Raw genomic sequence first — 18,336 nt, 5'->3', positions numbered from 1 at the left:
AGCATCCTCGGTGACAAGGCCCGGGAAGGATCTCGCAGACTCGGGCGTCTCTGAACTGTCTCTAATCAGGCCTCTAGGAGATTTCACAGAAGACTGAGAGGGGCCTGCCAGCAACTGCTGACACTTCAAAACCCCGCCAAGTAACCTCCCACCGTGACAGGGCCACACGGGTACCCCACAAGGCAGGAGAGCCACCAGTACCTCAGGGTGCGCTAAAGCTGTCAGTCACTTATCGCTGAGAAATAGAAGCAAAATAAACGTGGACTTACTAGCGTAGTTATCAATGGATATAAACTTTCTGCACGCCGAGCCCATGCGCCTGCCTACGAAGGGGCGGGATGCGCTCCAGGTGCAGGTCAAGGGTCAGGGCCGCCAGGCGGGGAGCAGCCAGGCTCGGTGGCGCTCAGGGACATCGGAGCTAGGGGACATTAGAGACCCCAGCTCGCCCCAGACCCAAAGGCACCCAATAAGGCCGGTGCCCGCCCAAGCCCCTGCCCTGACTTACGACACACACCTGCTCCCACGAGCCCTGCCTCAGGCTGCATCCCCAGGCGCAAAATCCCTAAAGCATCACAAAAACGTATCACACTGATGCGGGCACGCAGACATCATGGTGAATGACGTTACTTCCTTATTTAACCCTGAACACCACAGTGCTGGGGAAGACAGCTATGAGACTCTGGACCCAGAGGACACCTGACTCTTCCCAACCCCTCACAGCCCAGATGAGAACGCGCCAGCTGAGGTGGCTGCACCAGGGACGCGGGGGGACCAGACGCTGCCCCTCCGCACTCCTAACCGCAAGGTAACACCGCTGCTTGCTGTGAACGTCTGAACGCACGTGAACACCGAGGGGTCCAGGCTGCGCTTTCACAGGGCTGCCTGGGAAGACCCTCCCGCTCCCGGGAGACCCCACAGGTCCTCGCCAGGCCCCTCTGGCCCAGCCACAACACACACCTCAACGGAATTAACAGGAAGAATTCGGCCACTTCCCTTAGGACCAAGAGAAGTGGCCAATTTTCTTTATACTTTAGATTCAGAAATTAACACATGGAGGTGATTGTGCCGGAAGGATGAAAAAGATACCAGAGTACCAGGAGAAAACCCTGAACTGACTCAGGACACTGTATGAGGAGGAAAACTGACAGGAAGTGAGTCGTCAGTAGATGGACAAATGGAGCTTTAATAGAAAAAAAGGGGGAGGGGCTTCCCTGGTGGCACAGTGGTTAGGAATCCGCCTGCCAGTGCAGGGGACACAGGTTCGAGCCCTGGTCTGGGAAGATCCCACACACCGTGGAGCAACTAAGCCCGTTCACCACAACTACTGAGCCTGTGCTCTAGAGCCCGAAAGCCACACCTACTGAGCCCGCATGCCACAACTACTGAGCCCACGCGCCTAGAGCCTGTGCTCCGCAACAAGAGAAGCCACCGCAATGAGAAGCCTGCGCACCACAACAGAGTAGCCCCTGCTCGCCGCAACTAGAGAATGCCCGCGCACAGCAACAAAGACCCAACATGGCCAAAAATAAAAATAAATAAATAAATTTATTAAAAAACAAAAAGAAAGAAGAAAAGGAGGAACTGGGGAGAGGGGTGGGCAGGGCCGGGCACAGCTGCTCCTACGGCAGCGCAGGCTCAGGCGGAGCTCACTTCCCTTCCTGCAGGAAGCATGCTGGTGGTCAGAGAGGACTTGGAGAGCAGCACCCACGGGTGTCTGGCGCATTATTTCCTGTGCTTCTGGGCTCCTTCTGTCGCCACAGTCACACTATACGCTCACTTTTTCTTCTGAAGTTCAGCATTTGACACTGTTCTCTTTGTTACTGCACATTCTTATAACACTTTTAATGGCTACGTAAGAGTCCACCCAGCAGCTACATCCCAGCTTAGCCTCAGACACTCAGCCTGCTGTGGATCTTCCATAAAAATGCTACAGTGAGGAGCTGAGTACCTTTTAGGGGCTAATTTTAAAAACAAAAACCAAAACTTGGGCTTGACTCTTCCCTCTGCCTAGAAACCCAGGAGCAGAACCACAAATGAAGGACGTGAACCTGGCAAGGCTCTCGAATCCAACTGCCGGACTGCTCCCCAGAAGGGGCACGAGCTGTCACTCTCATCAGCCTGGTGGGAGGGCGCCCAGTGACCACCCGCAAAGTCACTGAGAGCCCTGCTGACTCGACACTAGTGTCCTGTTAAGCTGGTGGGCAAAACGGGGCCTGGGTGGAGCTGCCCCTTCCTGTAACCAGCAGCCTCCCTGTCATTTCCCACACACCCCCATCTGCTTTCTCATCAGCTTTCTCCTCTTCTGTGAGCTGTCTGTTCAAACACAAAGTAGCTTTTCATGAATTCACTTCCAACCTAACTCCGTTTCCATTCTCGAATATTCCGGCTTTCAAAGTAATCATTCTAAAAGTCAACAAATTTAGGAGGAACTGTTGCTTCCGCTACTTTAACATTTATTCATACATATGGTCCTAAATACTATTAACCTTTCAGATATTTTCATCTTACAGTGACACAGCAATAATCAAAATTTGCCACTTATTAGGAAAACGAGGAGTTTTTCCCCAGAGTAACACACTGAACGTTCCATCCCTATGATATTTTGGCCTCTACCAGCGTTGGACCCTCTTGGAGGGACTCAAAAATCAGTAAGTTTGAACACAGCACTTCTCAGACCCGGTTTGGAATTAGCCACTGAAAGCTAATTCCATTTATTCACTGAATTTTCACTCTTTTTTTTAAACATTTTATCTTCTGGAGTTTATGTTCCAGAAATAGCATCAAACTACAACACCATATTCTACTCTAAACAGACCTCATCTGGTGGGCAAGTCTCCAACGAACGTGGATGGTGGTTGCAGGGCACGTTAATCTCAGTGGGGCAACGACACAAGCACACTGGTGGACTCACCTTTCTCAGCTTCTCTGGGGAAAATTCTAAGCCAACGAGGAAGAGAGTAAAGAACACGCCAAATTCTCCCAACGTCTCCACCTGCACAACTGACTGAGAAACAAGAAAGTTTTAAAACCGTAAAACTGAACGTATTTAAGATATCACGTGTACTTCACAGAACCATCTTGTCCTAACATACTCAGTGGGACTCCACCAAAAAGCCCAGTATTTAAAACAACAAACAAACAACGATCTGAATTTCCTCTATATCTGAGATACTCTGAATTTCCTGACGGTAGTACCTTTTTTCCTTTTTCTTGATTAGCCGGAGGAATATTTTTATTTATTTTCTAGGAAACAACTCATGCATTCACCCACTTTCAAGTTCATTAATTTCCACTGGTACTTCCATTACTTCCTTCCATTAGCTTCCTTTGGGGACGGGGAGGCATTAAACCTGAGTTTAACACTTAACTAACAGGAGTGCTTTACTTTCCTTGGGTCTGGGTGAGACTGAGTGTGGGATTTTCTCCTGGACCCCATGTGGCCACTCCCCACAGGTCCTGACGTACAGTGCCCCTCATTTGCTTTTTACCATCAACGTTCCTGCACTACAGCAGACAGTGTTGTTCATACCAGTACATTTGGTACTACTTATATTATTTACAGTTGAGGTTTGCATTATGGCCACTAACTTTTTGATTTTTTCAACGTTCCCTGAACACGTGAAAATAGAGTCCAGGCCTTCGTGTGTCGGTGTGCCACCCAGGCCCCGCCGTGCACCTCCTCTGTCTGCTGGCTGTGAACACCACCGATTTGCCCTCTTTCTATCAGCACATTTCCTCCTTTCACTCTCAACCTTTTAGTCACTTTATTTTTATTCAATCTCGTTTGTTGTACTTTTTTTCCTGACACCATCTGCAAACCTGTACCTTTTCATAGAGAAGTTTATTCCACATATATTTGCTATAAAACAACGTTTGCTCTCATTCTTTTATGTCTTCGGCTTTTTATGTTTCCTTACTGCTACTATTTATTTTCCCTTTTGAAAATTAGGCTGCAACCTGACTTCAAAGTAACATACTTAAACCTATACTTCTTGACTTAGAAAATGAAAGCCTGTTAACTCCCTACTATGAAAAGATAAATACTGAAGTACAATTATATACAATTAGACTCTCTCACTAACCACTCCCACTTTCGGCTAGTATGATCTTGCATTTTTAATTTGGTAATTTTATCTTGGTATTTTTGCTCGTTTGTTTGGGGTTTTGTTTTTGTTTATGTTTTTTGTTTCTGGCCACACCATGTGGCATGCAGATCTAGTTCCCCGACCAGGGATGGAACCTGGGCCCCCTGCATTGGGAGCGCAGAGTCGTAACCACTGGACCGCCAGGGAAGTCCTGATCTTGGTATTTTTATCTACTGTAATTATATTATTCTTCCATGGTATAGGTAATTTATTAAGAAATACAATATTCATAGTATCCAGTTGGATCTATTACCTAGTTATTTAACCTTAATTCTTTGCTTATGAGCTATCTTTGCTGTTAGGTAAAAAGGAAAAGGAAGATACATTTGTGTCTTCCAGTGTTTGCAAATGTTCTGGAAAGGGAGGGATGGGACAAGGTCAGGCAAAGATTTTTCACCTACAGCTTTTTATACTGTTTCAATCACATAAAAACTACCTATTTAAAAAGCTGAGAGAAAACCGTAATTGAAAAAGAGTCATGTACCACAATGTTCATTTCAGCACTATTTACAATAGATAGGACACGGAAGCAACCTAAGTGTCCATCAACAGATGAATGGATAAAGAAGATGTGGCATATATATACAATGGAAAATTACTCAGCCATAAAAAGAAATGAAATTGAGTTATTTGTAGTGAGATGGATGGACCTAGAGTCTGTCATACAGAGTGAGGTAAGTCAGAAAGAGAAAAACAAATACCATATGCTAACACATATATATGGAATCTAAAAAAGAATGGTTCTGAAGAACCTAGGGGCAGGGGAGGAATAAAGACGCAGATGTAGAGAATGGACGTGAGGACACGGGGAGGGGGAAGGGTAAGGGACGAAGTGAGAGGGTGGCATGGACATACATACACTCCCAAATGTAAAACAGATGGCTAGTGGGAAGCAGCCGCATAGCACAGGGAGATCAGCTCAGTGCTCTGTGACCACCTAGAGGGGTGGGATAGGGAGGGTGGGAGGGAGACACAAGAGGGAAGAGATATGGGGATATATATATATATATGTATAGCTGATTCACTTTGTTATACAGCAGCAACTAACACACCATTTTAAAGCAATTATACTCCAATAAAGATGTTAAAAAAAAAAAAAAAAGTTGAATTAAAACCAGGCTTCCCAGAGGCCACCCTGCTGGGTGGTGGCTACACTCATCTCCTCACCAAGGTCCAGGCTCTCAGCCTGCAGCATCCAGGTACTTCTCACCTGGCAACACAGTCTGCTGTGAGGATCAGTCAGTGTGAAGGCCGCCTTGACCCCCCGCGTGTTGTCCAGTGGGGGGATCCCTCAGGACCCTCCAGACCCAGTGCGGGTGGGCTAGGCCGAGGAGGGGATGAGGCTGCAGGTGGAGCCCCCGCTTCACCGGCTCCCGTTCTACCCAAAGGGAAGCATCAGGCAGGGCGGGGCACACCGTGGCCCCTTCCCACACCCTGCACTGCAGGTTCCTCTGGGGTGGGACCAGGACACCTCTACATGGCATTCTCTTTCCCTTTGTCCACATTGCGTTTTCTTTTCAAGGAGCCAGCTTGAAGCCCACAAGGCTTGGGACTCTTTCCTCACCGTCAAAAGCGCCACCAACACAGGACAATGCTCCCCTCAATCTGCTCAGCAAACAGCCTTCAGCAAGAGCAGCCTCAGCACCCGCATCCTCCCGGGCCTCCAGACACCCACAGCCAGGCTGGGTCACTGCTCACTACTTTACCAGCTTCACAGGGTGTTAAGCGTGGTTTTTGGTTTTTTGTTTTTTTTAATTTTTATTTATTTTCCCGCTGCATTGGGTCTTCGTCGCTGTGCGCGGGCTTTCTCTAGTTGCAGCGAGCAGGGGCTACTCTTCGTTGCAGTGCATGGGCTCCTCATTGTGGTGGCTTCTCTTGTTGCGGAGCACAGGCTCTAGGTGCGCAGGCTTCAGTAGATGCGGCGCGTGGGCTCAGTAGTTGTGGCACGCGGGCTCAGTAGTCGTGGCACGCGGGCTCAGTAGTCGTGGCACACGGGCTCAGTAGTCGTGGCTCGCAGGCTCTGGAGTGCAGGCTCAGTAGTTGTGGCACGCAGGCTTAGTCACTCTGCAGCACGCGGGATCTTCCCAGACCAGGGCTCGAAGCCGTGTCCCCTGCCTTGGCAGGCGGATTCTTAACCACTGCACCACCAGGGAAGTCCCAAGAATTTTTTTTTTTTTTTTTTTTACGCGGGCCTCTCACTGTTGTGGCCTCTCCCGTTGTGGAGCACAGGCTCCGGACGCGCAGGCTCAGCAGACATGGCTCACGGGCCCAGCCGCTCTGCGGCATGTGGGATCCTCCTGGACCGGGGCACGAACCTGTGTCCCCTGCATTGGCAGGCAGACTCTCAACCACTGCGCCACCAGGGAAGCCCTCCAAGCATGTTTTAAAAATACATTTAATCCAGGATTTTTAGTTCCTTTCAGTGTCCGAATAATCCAGCCCATAATATTACTGCAAACAGAATCTTTAAAACTAATATAATTTTAAAGACACGAAGAGGATCATTTGTCTGGTCAAGCTGCTCATTCATTAATGAACAAAATGACTTTCTTATACTTTAGAGATTCCTCAGTTAACTTTAAAAGACATCTTCTTTGATGTGATTTATAAGAAACTGCTATCTTCATTAATTCAAGGTCAACAGACACTAAACAGTTCAATTTTGTTCTTACCTTAATACTGTTGAGTCCGGAGGGCCCCAGAAGCACGCCACAGATGATGTAACCAAACATGGTCGGCAGTCCTATCGTTGTACAGAGCCAGCCGCATGGTAAGGACAACATCCCTATGGTGACGATGTCCTAACAGAAGGATAAACAGACAAGAAACACACACATAAGATAACAGGCAGCAAGAGAAAGGAGAAGGTAGGGTGGGACGGTACCCTGGCCTCACTGAGGGGGCAGAAAGGCAAGTGCGGGAGCCGAGGGAGGCTTCTGGGAGCAGGTTAGGCTCGCTCCTCAGCGTCTAACGATTACAGCGATGTCTGTCTCGCGTGGACCCCGTGACAGTCCTCTGAGAACTGTGAGTACGAGGACTCCTCTCAGGGCTCGAGTCCGGGAGCCCTTCCCCACTGTGCTCCCATGGCGCGAAGACGACCTAACCTTCAGGGTATGAACCAGTCCAGAAGAGACTCGCGGACGGTGCTAAGGCTGCTGGCCCGAGGGTGGCGAGGAATGGGGTATTCACGTGGCCTCAAGATGCCGCCCCAGAAGCTACGCTACGTACAAAGGGGAAGGGGGGCAACTGCGCAGTGGAGAGACCCTGCCCCTCGCCAAGGGCACGAAGTCGCGTTCTCAGACTCAGCCCCTCCCAGTCCCCACGTGGTCAAAACCAAGGAAGGCCACACACGTGCTGTCTTTCACCTCTGGATTCGAGACAGCAGTTCAGGGATCAGCCCCTCACACGGGACAAGCCCGTGGGGACCGCATGTCTACCTGCCCCTCGGCTGTCTGTCCTGGCAGCACCTTGAAGGCTGAGTTCTTTGCCTCGGTCTCTTCTCCTGAACAGATTCCGGCGTCAGGGAGTTTAGCTGGAGACCCAGCGACTGATGTGGACCTGCGCAGGCTGCACTCCCTCACTCTCACACCTGTCACTCACACGGTCCAGGTCCAAACAGTGATCCCGAACCACAACCCTGTCGACCTCGAGTCTAAAGAATCCCACGTCCCCCCACTAGACTGGCTCCCTCCAAGGGTGCAGGTGTGCACCTCAGGCCACACGTGAAACCACAGCCAGGCCCTCTCTGCCCCTCGAGAAGGAGCTATTCTAGCGAAGGCAACTTTTAGGCAGTGGACGTGGGTGCCAGGCGGAGGCGCGGGCTACCTTGATGAGGTGGGGGTCTGCCCGCGGGATGGTGGCGTCCCTGGGCTTGGTCAGGATGTACTGGTTATTCTGGGAGTCGATGAGCATGCTCAGGCCCAGGTCCTCCTCGACCTCCCGGTTCGTGAGGTTCTGCTTGGAGCCGGCCTCGTCCTCTTCCACCCGCAGAACTGCCTCAAAGTTGACCCCTCTGACCTGTAACAATGACAGTGTTGTGTCACTACAACCAATTAGACGTGTTTAAGTTCAAGGTCAAATGTTAGAGAGTAAGTCCCACACAGAAGAACGACAGGAACGTTCTCAGCATTGTCAAGTGTGACCGAAGACCAATAAATTAGAAAATTCGAAAAAGCCTTTCAATTGAAAAGTGATTTAAGGATGGAAGTGTTCAGAATTTCTATTACTTCCAAACACCTAGTCTACCTGATTCAGGGCGTGGCGCTGTGATCTGTAACAAGAAACACATATTTGGTCTTAGACCCCTTTCCTGCCCACAGCCCCCAAACCTGCAGGACTTCCTGAGTGATAAAGAGCGATGCAAACACCTTGCCCTATGTTGGGTCTTTTGGCCTCGGTTCCCGAATCGCTCCAGAGCAGCAGAAGTGAAAGGAGTGTGCTGTCCTTCACAATAAGCCCCTCGCGACCTCACCTGCCCTCGGGTGAGTGAGGGGTGGCGGAGAGCCCCCGGGTACCCACGGGAGGGGCTAGTCACCAGAGGAGCCGGCCACGTGATGAGGGCTGAACTCGCAGCTCCACCACGGCCTCTGGGAGGGCAGAGGGGCTCAAGGCCGAGTTTGTCAGGAGCCTAAATAACGAAGCCTCCGTGAAGACCCTTCAGGCACGAGCTTCCGAGAGCTTCCAGGCTGCTGAACGTGTGGAGGTGTTTGGGGGAGGCCGCCAGGCCCGGAGCGGGCAGGGGAGCAGCCACCGTCCCCCATACCCTGCCCCTGTGCCTCTTCCGTCTGAGCTGTGTCCTTCGTGCCAATCTGCCAACCTAGCAAACAGACTGAGCTCTGTGGGCAGCACAGCAAACGCCGGAGGGAGGGGCGGTTGGCATTTGGAGTGGGGGCCGTCTTGGGCTGGGCCTGTCCCCACGGGGTCCGCACCAGCCCCACGGGGACGGTGCCAGGCTGAACTGAACCACGGGAGGACCGGGGGAGGGCCAGTGTGGAAGAGCCCGGAGCCGCGGAGGGCAGAGTGCCTGGCGAGCGGGCGAAAAGCAAGGACGCCCTTCCCCAGGCGCACGGCCCGCACACACCCAGAGCCCGCCCGCCCCGGGGCCACTGCGGGCCCCGCTCCCCTTCCCTCTCCAGCCTTGCTCTGGCTTGCTGTCATTACCCAACCCTTTCCTGAGTCCGTCCCAGGACTCACTCTGACATGCTGCTTGGGACCCAAAGGTGGTTTCCTGTAAGGAGTGAGTCTCTCCCGGGCAGATCTGCACCAAAACGTGGCCATCCAGGGCCAGCTTCCTGAGACCGGAGCCAAGGCCGGGGAGACAGACGAGCTGCTGGGCGCGGGGCAGTCGGGGCTGGGGGGGGCGGGGCGCTGACCAAACACGGGGCCGGGCGGGAAGCAGAGGAAACGGGGCACATCTTCAGGGCCACACAAGTGCGTCAGCCTCATCCTCGTTTTCAGCCTGCACTACCGTACACCCGCAAACAGTCCCAAGTGCACGTCCTCTCAGCGGCTCGGCAGGCGGAGGGGACCTTGCTGGGGACGCTACTCACCGACCTATTGTCGTCGAAAGCGCGTTCCTCCGTCTCCTTCTCCAGACGGTCTGCCGCCTTCCTCACGTCCTCAAGGATCTCATCCAGGAGGGATAAACTTTTGTTCCGATGCTGCATGCTTTTAAGAACTTCAGCCTGATGTTTTTCTGCCGCCAGAAGTTCCACATACTCCGTCTCTTCCTATTCATTTGCAAGAAATGAAGGGTGGTGTTTATGACGAAGGAAACCTGGATGACCTGCCCGCTGCGAACACGGCAGTGGAGGCCAGGTGCCCCAGGGCACTGCAAACCCCGCAGGAAGGCTACTTACACACACACGGATGTAACACACCAGCGTAAAGAGACGCCGAAGGTCCTCTCTTCACACGAAAACCACCCGCCGACCCTGATGCGGTTGCAGCCACTGTGCCTACTGCGTGTGAAGCCCAGCTGTGCACCTGACTATTCAGCTAGACATTTCTGAGCAGAATACAGTGGACTTCCAAGTTACGAAGGGGAGATGTCCCAGGAGAATCTGACCGCATTACTTACGTGCACAGTTGACGGGTGGTGCTGGGAACAGAGTTTAACACGTGTAGAGCACACAGCCATGCTCAAGCTCGAGGGATCGCAAATCGAATCCCTCCACTTGCTCACGTTCGAGGCGGAGTGGGCGCCGAGCGGAGGGCGGCCCCAGGCACAGGCTCGGCCGTTTCGCGGCCTCTACTCAGCGCCTGGACCGCCTCAGACCCGTGAGGCCAGAACCAGCAGAGAGCAGGCGGGTGGGGTCAGCGCCACTCAAACTCATGTTTGTTCTCTGTTCTACCGTTAAACTACTGCAAACCGACACCCCTGCGACTCCCTCTTTAACGCCAAGGAGTTTAATGTCCCACCCGTGCGAAGGACCTGGTGAGGCGGTGATCCCGCTGGGGGGGGGCGGTCTGTTTCCAACAACAGGCAGGACGCCCGAGTCCAGGGGGCTACTCACCCCATCACCACATTCCTACCCAAACTACCACACTTGGGCAAAACAAAGTTTAATAATTTGTATCTTCTCTACTTTTTAAGCTGTATAATATTGCCATAGCCTTTCCATGAAGACGAAATGATACTTCGTATATTTAAAGTCCCTGGCACACAATAGATGGCTTAAATGACAGCTTTAAAGTATTATGTAACTATCACATCTGACGTAATAATAGTTTCTTCTCATCATTTTAAAAGTATCCTTCAGGGTAGGGCTTCCCTGGTGGCGCAGTGGTTGAGAGTCCGCCTGCCAATGCAGGGGACACGGGTTCATGCCCTGGTCCGGGAGGATCCCACATGCCGCAGAGCGGCTGGGCCCGTGAGCCATGGCCGCTGAGCCTGCGCGTCCGGAGCCTGTGCTCCGCAACGGGAGAGGCCACAACAGTGAGAGGCCCGCGTACCGCCAAAAAAAAAAAAAAAAAAGTATCCTTCAGGGGCTTCCCTGGTGGCGCAGTGGTAAAGAATCTACCTGCCAATGCAGGAGACACAGGTTCGAGCCCTGGTCCGGGAAGATCCCACATACCGCGGAGCAGCTAAGCCCGTGCGCCACAGCTACTGAGGCTGTGCTCTAGAGCTGGCAAGCCACAACTACTGAGCCCACGCGCCGCATCTACTAAAGCCTGTGCACCTAGAGCCCGTGCTCCACAACAAGAGAAGCCACTGCAACGAGAAGCCCGCGCACCGCAACAAAGAGTAGCCCCAGCTCGCCGCAACTAGAGAAAGCCTGTGCACAGCAACAAAGACCCAACGCAGCCAAAAAACAAAAATAAATAAATTTATTTAAAAAATAATAAAAATTAAAAAATAAAAGTATCCTTCATCAAAATCCTTAATTCAAATGTATACATTTGTTTAAAACTACCTTTAATATTTTTGTTTTCAGTATGTGGGCCTTGAAGAAAGTCAGCCTTCGCACTACAAGTAATTCTTATCAGAAGCTCAAAACCTGACAGCAATTACAATGGGCTTATTTCCACGTCAGTTCACTGGGGGAACAGAGTAACTCCTTTCAATACCCAGGGACCTCCACCATGGAGAAAGCATGAGAGACCCCTAGAAGTGCCCAAGTGTGGCTCTGCTAAGTGACTGCGCCAAGGGAGCGGCTCTCCTGCGCCTGCTGGGTCAGATCGGAGCCCCCTCCACGGGCGCCCCGCCCCCCCTTGGACCCACCTTGATGGCTGCCTTCCGCAGGGCCTCCAGGCGCTGCCGGCTGCTCTCCTTCACGTTGGCCACGTCCCTGTAGTCGCCCTGCAGGGCTCTCTGGAGTCCATGGACGGCCTGGAACACTGAGTTTTCACTTTCATTCAGCTCTTTCTGGAAAATTTCAAACATGTGCACCTGAAACAGCTTCTCTTCATCCGAAAGGCTGGCGTCTTTTTCCACTGCTCTGACTGCACTTTTCAGTTTGTTAAGAACCACAGCCTTTTGGCGAAGAAGCCCGGAGAGCTTTCTGCAACCGTCCAGGACCCACTGTCTCCTCTGGGTGACGGCCGCCCCTTGGCGCCGGTGCAACTCGATGGCATGTCTCACCGCTTCTTCGTGCTCCGCGCCGCTGGCCAGCAGGTGAAGGAACGGGAGCCACACCCACAGGTGGCTTTTCCCCAGCACCTTCATGATCCGATTTTAGGGACAGGGCAAGGCAGGCCAAAGACTCCTGCTAAGTCGGGCTTGCATTTGAGATACGCATTTTCAGCTGAAAAAGAGATTTATTGACACATATAGTTGAACAATGACTCATTGCTATGGATATTAAAGTTTTAAATAATTACTAAAAACTATCACTTTTCCGAGGAAAATGTGATTTTTCGTAGAACAACATCTGAACTATCTGAAGCACTTAGATTACAATCAAATACTGAATTTAAAGTATGGTGCCTGATGAAGAGCTGAGATTAAAGATTACATCTGAATTTAAAAGCAACTTTTTAAAGTGAAACTCAGCCTCATATATCTACTAAATCTACCATGTACAAAAGACAAAAACCAATTCCATTTCATACGGCTCACGTATCAAAGGCCAGGAAACACCACCTGCTTCCCCCATCACAGATGAGGGGCCCTGGAACCAGGTCCGAGGGGCTGGGAAATTGAGCCGAGCTGGCTGGGCCGTACCGTGTGCTTTCCTGAGTCACCTGGAATTCCATCAAATTTCCAATGTCAGGCTACCTTTACGTGCTAACAAGATGTCAAGGAGAGAAAAAAAATTACAAACTACAACCACACTCAGACACTTTCTATCCTGCAGATTCAGGCTCCTCCTCTTCTCCCTTAAGGAAGACTTCAAGCAGCGCCTGGGAGCTCATCCTGGCAGCAGGGCGCAGACAGGACCCCGGCCCCAGTAGCGGGGGGAGCTGCAGCTGTGTCGCCCAGAGGAGGGCTGATCCAGGCGCAGATGGAGCCCGGGTCAGCAGGGTCACCAAGAAAGAATGACCTCGGAGGCAGGAAGATAGAGAACAAAGACGGAAGAGGTGACAAATGCAGGAGAGCCCAGTAAGACGCACCCTGAAATACACCCACTGAGCCTGGCAACTAGGCCCAAGTCCTTATGCCAAAAAGAAAACGAAACAAAACAAAAGCCACCGTTTCCAAGGAGTCATGTTATTCTAGAATATACGTATTTTCATTTCACTGGTAATCCCAATTCTAATGAGTTTAATCCGGTTTCCCAGGTAAAGTAGATTAGCAAAAATAAGAGTGTGCACTTCTAGAGACAGAATGCTGACCAAACCAAGGAATGACAGCCAACAGAAAGTGGACACCGACAGAGCTTACAGAGACACACGTGGGAACGCAGCAAAGAGCCCCAGCCGGCGGTCTGGGGGGCCGACTGCTCCATGCACCTCAGCAGACCCTGCAGAGGCGACCGCTGAGGGCAGGAGAGCCACCGTGTTCAGATGGACAACAGAAGTCACCCATTACAGACTGCACACCGGCTCACTATTTTGGTAAAAAGTCAGGAAACTGTCCAATTTCAATACTTGTTTAGATACTCTGGGTCCCAGCATCTCCCAGACGATCCACGGACGCAGGACAGCGCGCTTCCTAATGAGCTGGGATAATCGAGTAGGGCTGAGTTACTGAGTTCACTGGCACAGTTTTAATACAACCTTAAGTAAACGTTACCACCTTAAGCAAACAAACCACTGATCAATTCCCACAGACAGCCGGCAATATCACTGGTCTGTTATTTTATTGACTCAGTTGCTAAGCTCCTACTGTTTCAAGGGAAAGAAAGAATTCAAGCACTACTTCAGACATGCACACATTTAGTATCCTTCAGAACCAAGACACAAATTGCAGGTGCTTTGTTAACTGCACAGACCTAGACATGCACATTTCCTCCAAAAGATCTCAGAAAGTGATTCTTCTACAGATTTCAAACTTCAGGAAAATAAACTGCTGCGCAGCTGGTATGTAACACCCCTTCGTCCATCTCGGGCCCCTCCCTCAGACAAGCTCCCGAAGTTAGCTATCCCTCTCCCCGAAACACCGAAGACAGCTATTCACTTTTATGAAAAACCTCTGAGAATTTTAGTTGTAGTCACACTAACATTTCCACTGAAAAGGGCTTTTACCGTGAACATGAAGTTATTTACAGACCTTAAGATATGAACCACTCCTTTTTCATAAACACCTCATTTTACCTTCAAACTCGGCTACCAAATCCTACAGACTACTAAACTGTAACATGTTTTTTTTCAGTAAATAGTGTTATTTTGTTATTGTTATTCTTAATTATAAAAAAAGACACTCTGGATTTGTTGTGGTTTTATAATGAATTCTTAAAATTTCCACATCTTGAACGACTGACGCAGTAACCCGGGTGACCTCAAGGCCGAGGAGAGCCTGCCACGCTCACGCATGATGCCACTTACACGACTTCTTTTCTTTCTTCTTTTTTTTGGCCGCGAGGCTTGTGGGATCTCAGTTCCCAGACCAGGGACTGAACCTGGGCCCTGGCAGTGAGAGTCTGGAATCCTAACCACTAGGCCACCAGGAACTCCCTACACAACTTTCTTAAAATGACAAACTGCAGAGACGGGAAAGGGACAGTGGGGGTCAGGGCCCACGGAAGGGGGAGGCGATGGCTGTGGACGTAACAAGGCAGCAGGAGGGACCCTGTGGGGTGGACGTGTTCTGTGCCCTGACAGTGGTGGTGGCCACACGCGTGTGCACGTGTGACAGAATCACACAGATCTACACACACACGAGTGCGTGCATGTGCCCTGGTGCACCCGGATCGGGCAGTGGGCTGTATCTCTCCCAGCTCCTGCTTAGGATACAGTTTTGCAAGAGCTCCCGCTGGGGATACTGGGTGAAGGGTCTATAGGATTTCTCTGTATTTTCTGAATTTATCTAATTCTTTTATTTAATTATTGGAGTATAATTGCTTTACAATGTTGTGTTACTTTGTGCTGCACAACGAAGTGAATCAGCCATATGTATACCTATGTCCCCCCTACCTTGGACGTCCCTCCCACCCCCACCATCCCACCCTTCTAGGTCATCTCAGAGCATCGCACTGAGCTCCCTGTGCTTTATAGCAGGTTCCCACTAGCCGTCTATTTCATACATGGTAGTGTTATGTCAAACCTAATCTCCCAATTCGTCCCACCCTCCCCTTCTCCCGCTGTGTCCACATGTCCATTCTCTACATCTCTATTCCTGCCCTGCAAATAGGTTCATCTGTACCATTTTACTAGATTCCACATATATGCATTAATATACGATACTTGTTTTTCTCTTTCTGGCTTACTTCACTCTGTATGACAGACTCTAGGTCCATCCACATCTCTCAAAATGACCCAGTTTCGTTCCTTCTTATGGCTGAGTAGTATTCCATTGTATACATGTGCCGCATCTTCCTTACCCAGTCATCTATCATTTGACATTTAGGCTGTTCCCGTGTCCTGGCTATTGCAAACAGTGCTCCACTGAATACTGGGGTACACGACTTTTTTTTTTTTTTTTTTTTTTTGCGGTACGCGGGCCTCTCACTGTTGTGGCCTCTCCCGCTGTGGAGCACAGGCTCTGGACGCACAGGCTCAGCGGTCATGGCTCACGGGCCCAGCCGCTCCGCGGCATGTGGGATCTTCCCGGACCGGGGCACGAACCCGGGTCCCCTGCATCGGCAGGCGGACTCTCAACCACTGCGCCACCAGGGAAGCCCTACATGACCCTTTTGAATTATGGTTTTCTCAGGGTATATGCCCAGTAGTAGGATTGCTAGGTCATATGGTAGGTCTATTTTTAGTTTTTTAAGGAACCTCCACACTGTTCTCCATAGTGGCTGTATCAATTTACATTCCCAGAAACAGTGCAAGAGGGTTCCCTTTTCTCCACACCCTCTCCAGCATTTATTGTTTGTAGATTTTTTGATGATGGCCATTCTGACCAGTGTGAGGTGATACCTCATTGTAGTTTTGATTTGCATTTCTCTAATGATTAGTGATGTTGAGCATCTTTTTATGTGTCTCTTGGCCATGTGTATGTCTTCTTTGGTGAAATGTCTATTTAGGTCTTCTGCCCATTTTTTAATTGGGTTGTTTGTTTTTTTGATATTGAGCTCCATGAGCTCTTTGTATATTTTGGAGATTAATCCTTTGTTCGTTGCTTCATTTGCAAATATTTTCTCCCATTCTGAGGGTTGTCTTTCCATCTTGTTTATGGTTTGCTCTGCAAAAGCTTTTAAGTTTCATTAGGTCCCATTTGTTTATTCTCGTTTTTATTTTCATTACTCTAGAAGGTGGGTCAAAAAAGATCTTGCTGTGGTTTATGTCAGAGTGTTTTTCTTATGTCTTCCTCTAAGAGTTTTATAGTGTCCGGTCTTAACATTTAGGTCTTTAATCCATTTTGAGTTTATTTTTCTGTATGGTGTTAGGTAGTGTTCTAATTTCATTCTTTCACAGGTAGCTGTCCAGTTTTCCCAGCACCACTTATTGGAGAGGCTGTCTTTCTCCATTGTATGTTCTTGCCTCCTTTGTCATAGATTAGATGACCATATGTGGGTGGGTTTATCTCTGGGCTTTCTATCCTGTACCATTGATCTATATTTCTGTTTTTGTGCCAATACCACACTGTCTTGATTACTGTAGCTTTGTAGTATAGCCTGAAGTCAGCAAGCCTGATTCTTCCAGCTCTATTTTTTTCTCAAGATTGATTTGGCTATTTGGGGTCTTTTGTGTTTCCATACGAATTGTAAAATTTTTTGTTGTAATTCTATAAAGAATGCCATTGGTAATTTGACAGGGATTGCATTGAATCTGTATATTGCTTTGGGTAGCATAGTCATTTTCACAATAATGATTGTATATTTCTCCATCTGTTTATGTCATCTTTGATTTCTTTCATCAGTGTCAGTTTTCTGAGTACAGGTCTTTTATCTCCTTACGTAGGTTTATTCCTAGGTATTTTATTCTTTTTGTTGCATTGGTGAATGGGACTGTTTCCTTAATTTCTCTTTCTGATCTTTCGTTGTTAGTGTATAGGAATGCCAGAGATTTGTGTGCATTAATTTTGTATCCTGCAACCTTACCAAATTCACTGATAAGTTCTAGTAGTTTTCTGGTGGCATCTTCAGGATTTTCTATGTATATTCTATAGGATTTCTCTGTATTATTTTTTAAAACTTTACGTGACTCTATAATCATCTCAAAATAAAGTTTTTAAAACTCTATATAAGTGCTTCCTGTTTCCCACTACACCCTTATTGTGTGTAATGTGCACCGTTTACACTGCAGAGCATGGCAAACATGCCTATGACATTTTAATATTTTAAAGTAGGAAACGCCCTAAAAGCAAAGGTTTTCAGTATGACTCAACTAAAGTGAAACCCAAGGTTACTTTTCATTTAGTGTGATAGCAAAAATCAATACTTTGAGCACAAACCTTCCCTCCTACAACTTTCTATTTATACATATTCCAATATTAATTAAAATATATCTCCCCAACTTTGCCAAATTTCTAGGAGGTTTTGCTTGTTTTTATAAAGGCAGAACAGGAATCCCAAAACTAACTTTAAAATCGATGAGATCATTTGATTAAGAAAAAAAATTTGTAATAAATGATTCAGAATAAAAAGGCATATGGGTTCATTATTAAGCCCACTCAAAAACAAAGAAACTTCCAATAATTTTACATAAAAAGTCCAAGATCTGGGGCTTCCCTGGTGGCGCAGTGGTTAAGAATCTGCCTGCCAATGCAGGGGACATAGGTTTGAGCCCTGGCCCAGGAAGATCCCACATGCTGTGGAGCAACTAAGCCCATGAGCCACAACTACCAAAGCCTGCACGCCTAGAGCCCATGCTCCACAGCAAGAGAAGCCACCGCAATGAAAAGCCCGCGCACCACAACGAAGAGTAGCCCCCGCTCGCTGCAACTAGAGAAAGCTCGTGCGCAGCAGCACAGCAGCAAAGACTCAACACAGCCAAAAAAAAAATGTAAAAATAAAGTCCAAGACCAGGTTTTTTCAGAGCAAAGTCACCAGGTTAAGATTTCTCTCTCGCCTCCACTCTGAGTTCTATCAAGACTGCAGGATGTGCAGCACTCTCCTGGGACACCCTCTGCTGGACCACAGAGCCCTAGACCATTGCTGGAGGCCCTCCGGAGAATGGGGGGCGGGGAGGCAGCGCCCCTGTT

General features: G+C 49.3%; 1 protein-coding gene across 3 annotated transcripts in view; it reads right to left on the bottom strand.

The window, feature by feature from the left end:
• Nucleotides 1–18,336, bottom strand: part of TMCO3 (transmembrane and coiled-coil domains 3) — a 31,122-nt gene that overhangs the window by 10,721 nt on the left and 2,065 nt on the right. For 2 of the 3 annotated variants that reach the window (XM_082859449.1, XM_082859448.1), the window contains exons 1-5: nt 11,869–12,329; nt 9,695–9,874; nt 7,971–8,162; nt 6,818–6,946; nt 2,912–3,004 (exon numbers count right to left, since the gene is read on the bottom strand). In XM_082859449.1, the coding sequence (XP_082715575.1) occupies nt 2,912–3,004; nt 6,818–6,946; nt 7,971–8,162; nt 9,695–9,874; nt 11,869–12,312 (1,038 nt within the window). In that variant the 5' untranslated portion in view covers nt 12,313–12,329. Of the gene's footprint in view, nt 1–2,911; nt 3,005–6,817; nt 6,947–7,970; nt 8,163–9,694; nt 9,875–11,868; nt 12,392–18,336 lie in introns of those variants that run through there. The other variant, XM_082859447.1, reaches the window with a different exon arrangement.

Source organism: Leucopleurus acutus (assembly GCF_964270905.1).
Source record: "Leucopleurus acutus genome assembly, chromosome: 18".
Classification (NCBI taxonomy): Eukaryota; Metazoa; Chordata; class Mammalia; order Artiodactyla; family Delphinidae; genus Leucopleurus; species Leucopleurus acutus.
The sequence above is the reverse complement of the archived record's forward strand: the minus strand, read 5'-3'. Positions and strand labels throughout refer to the sequence as shown.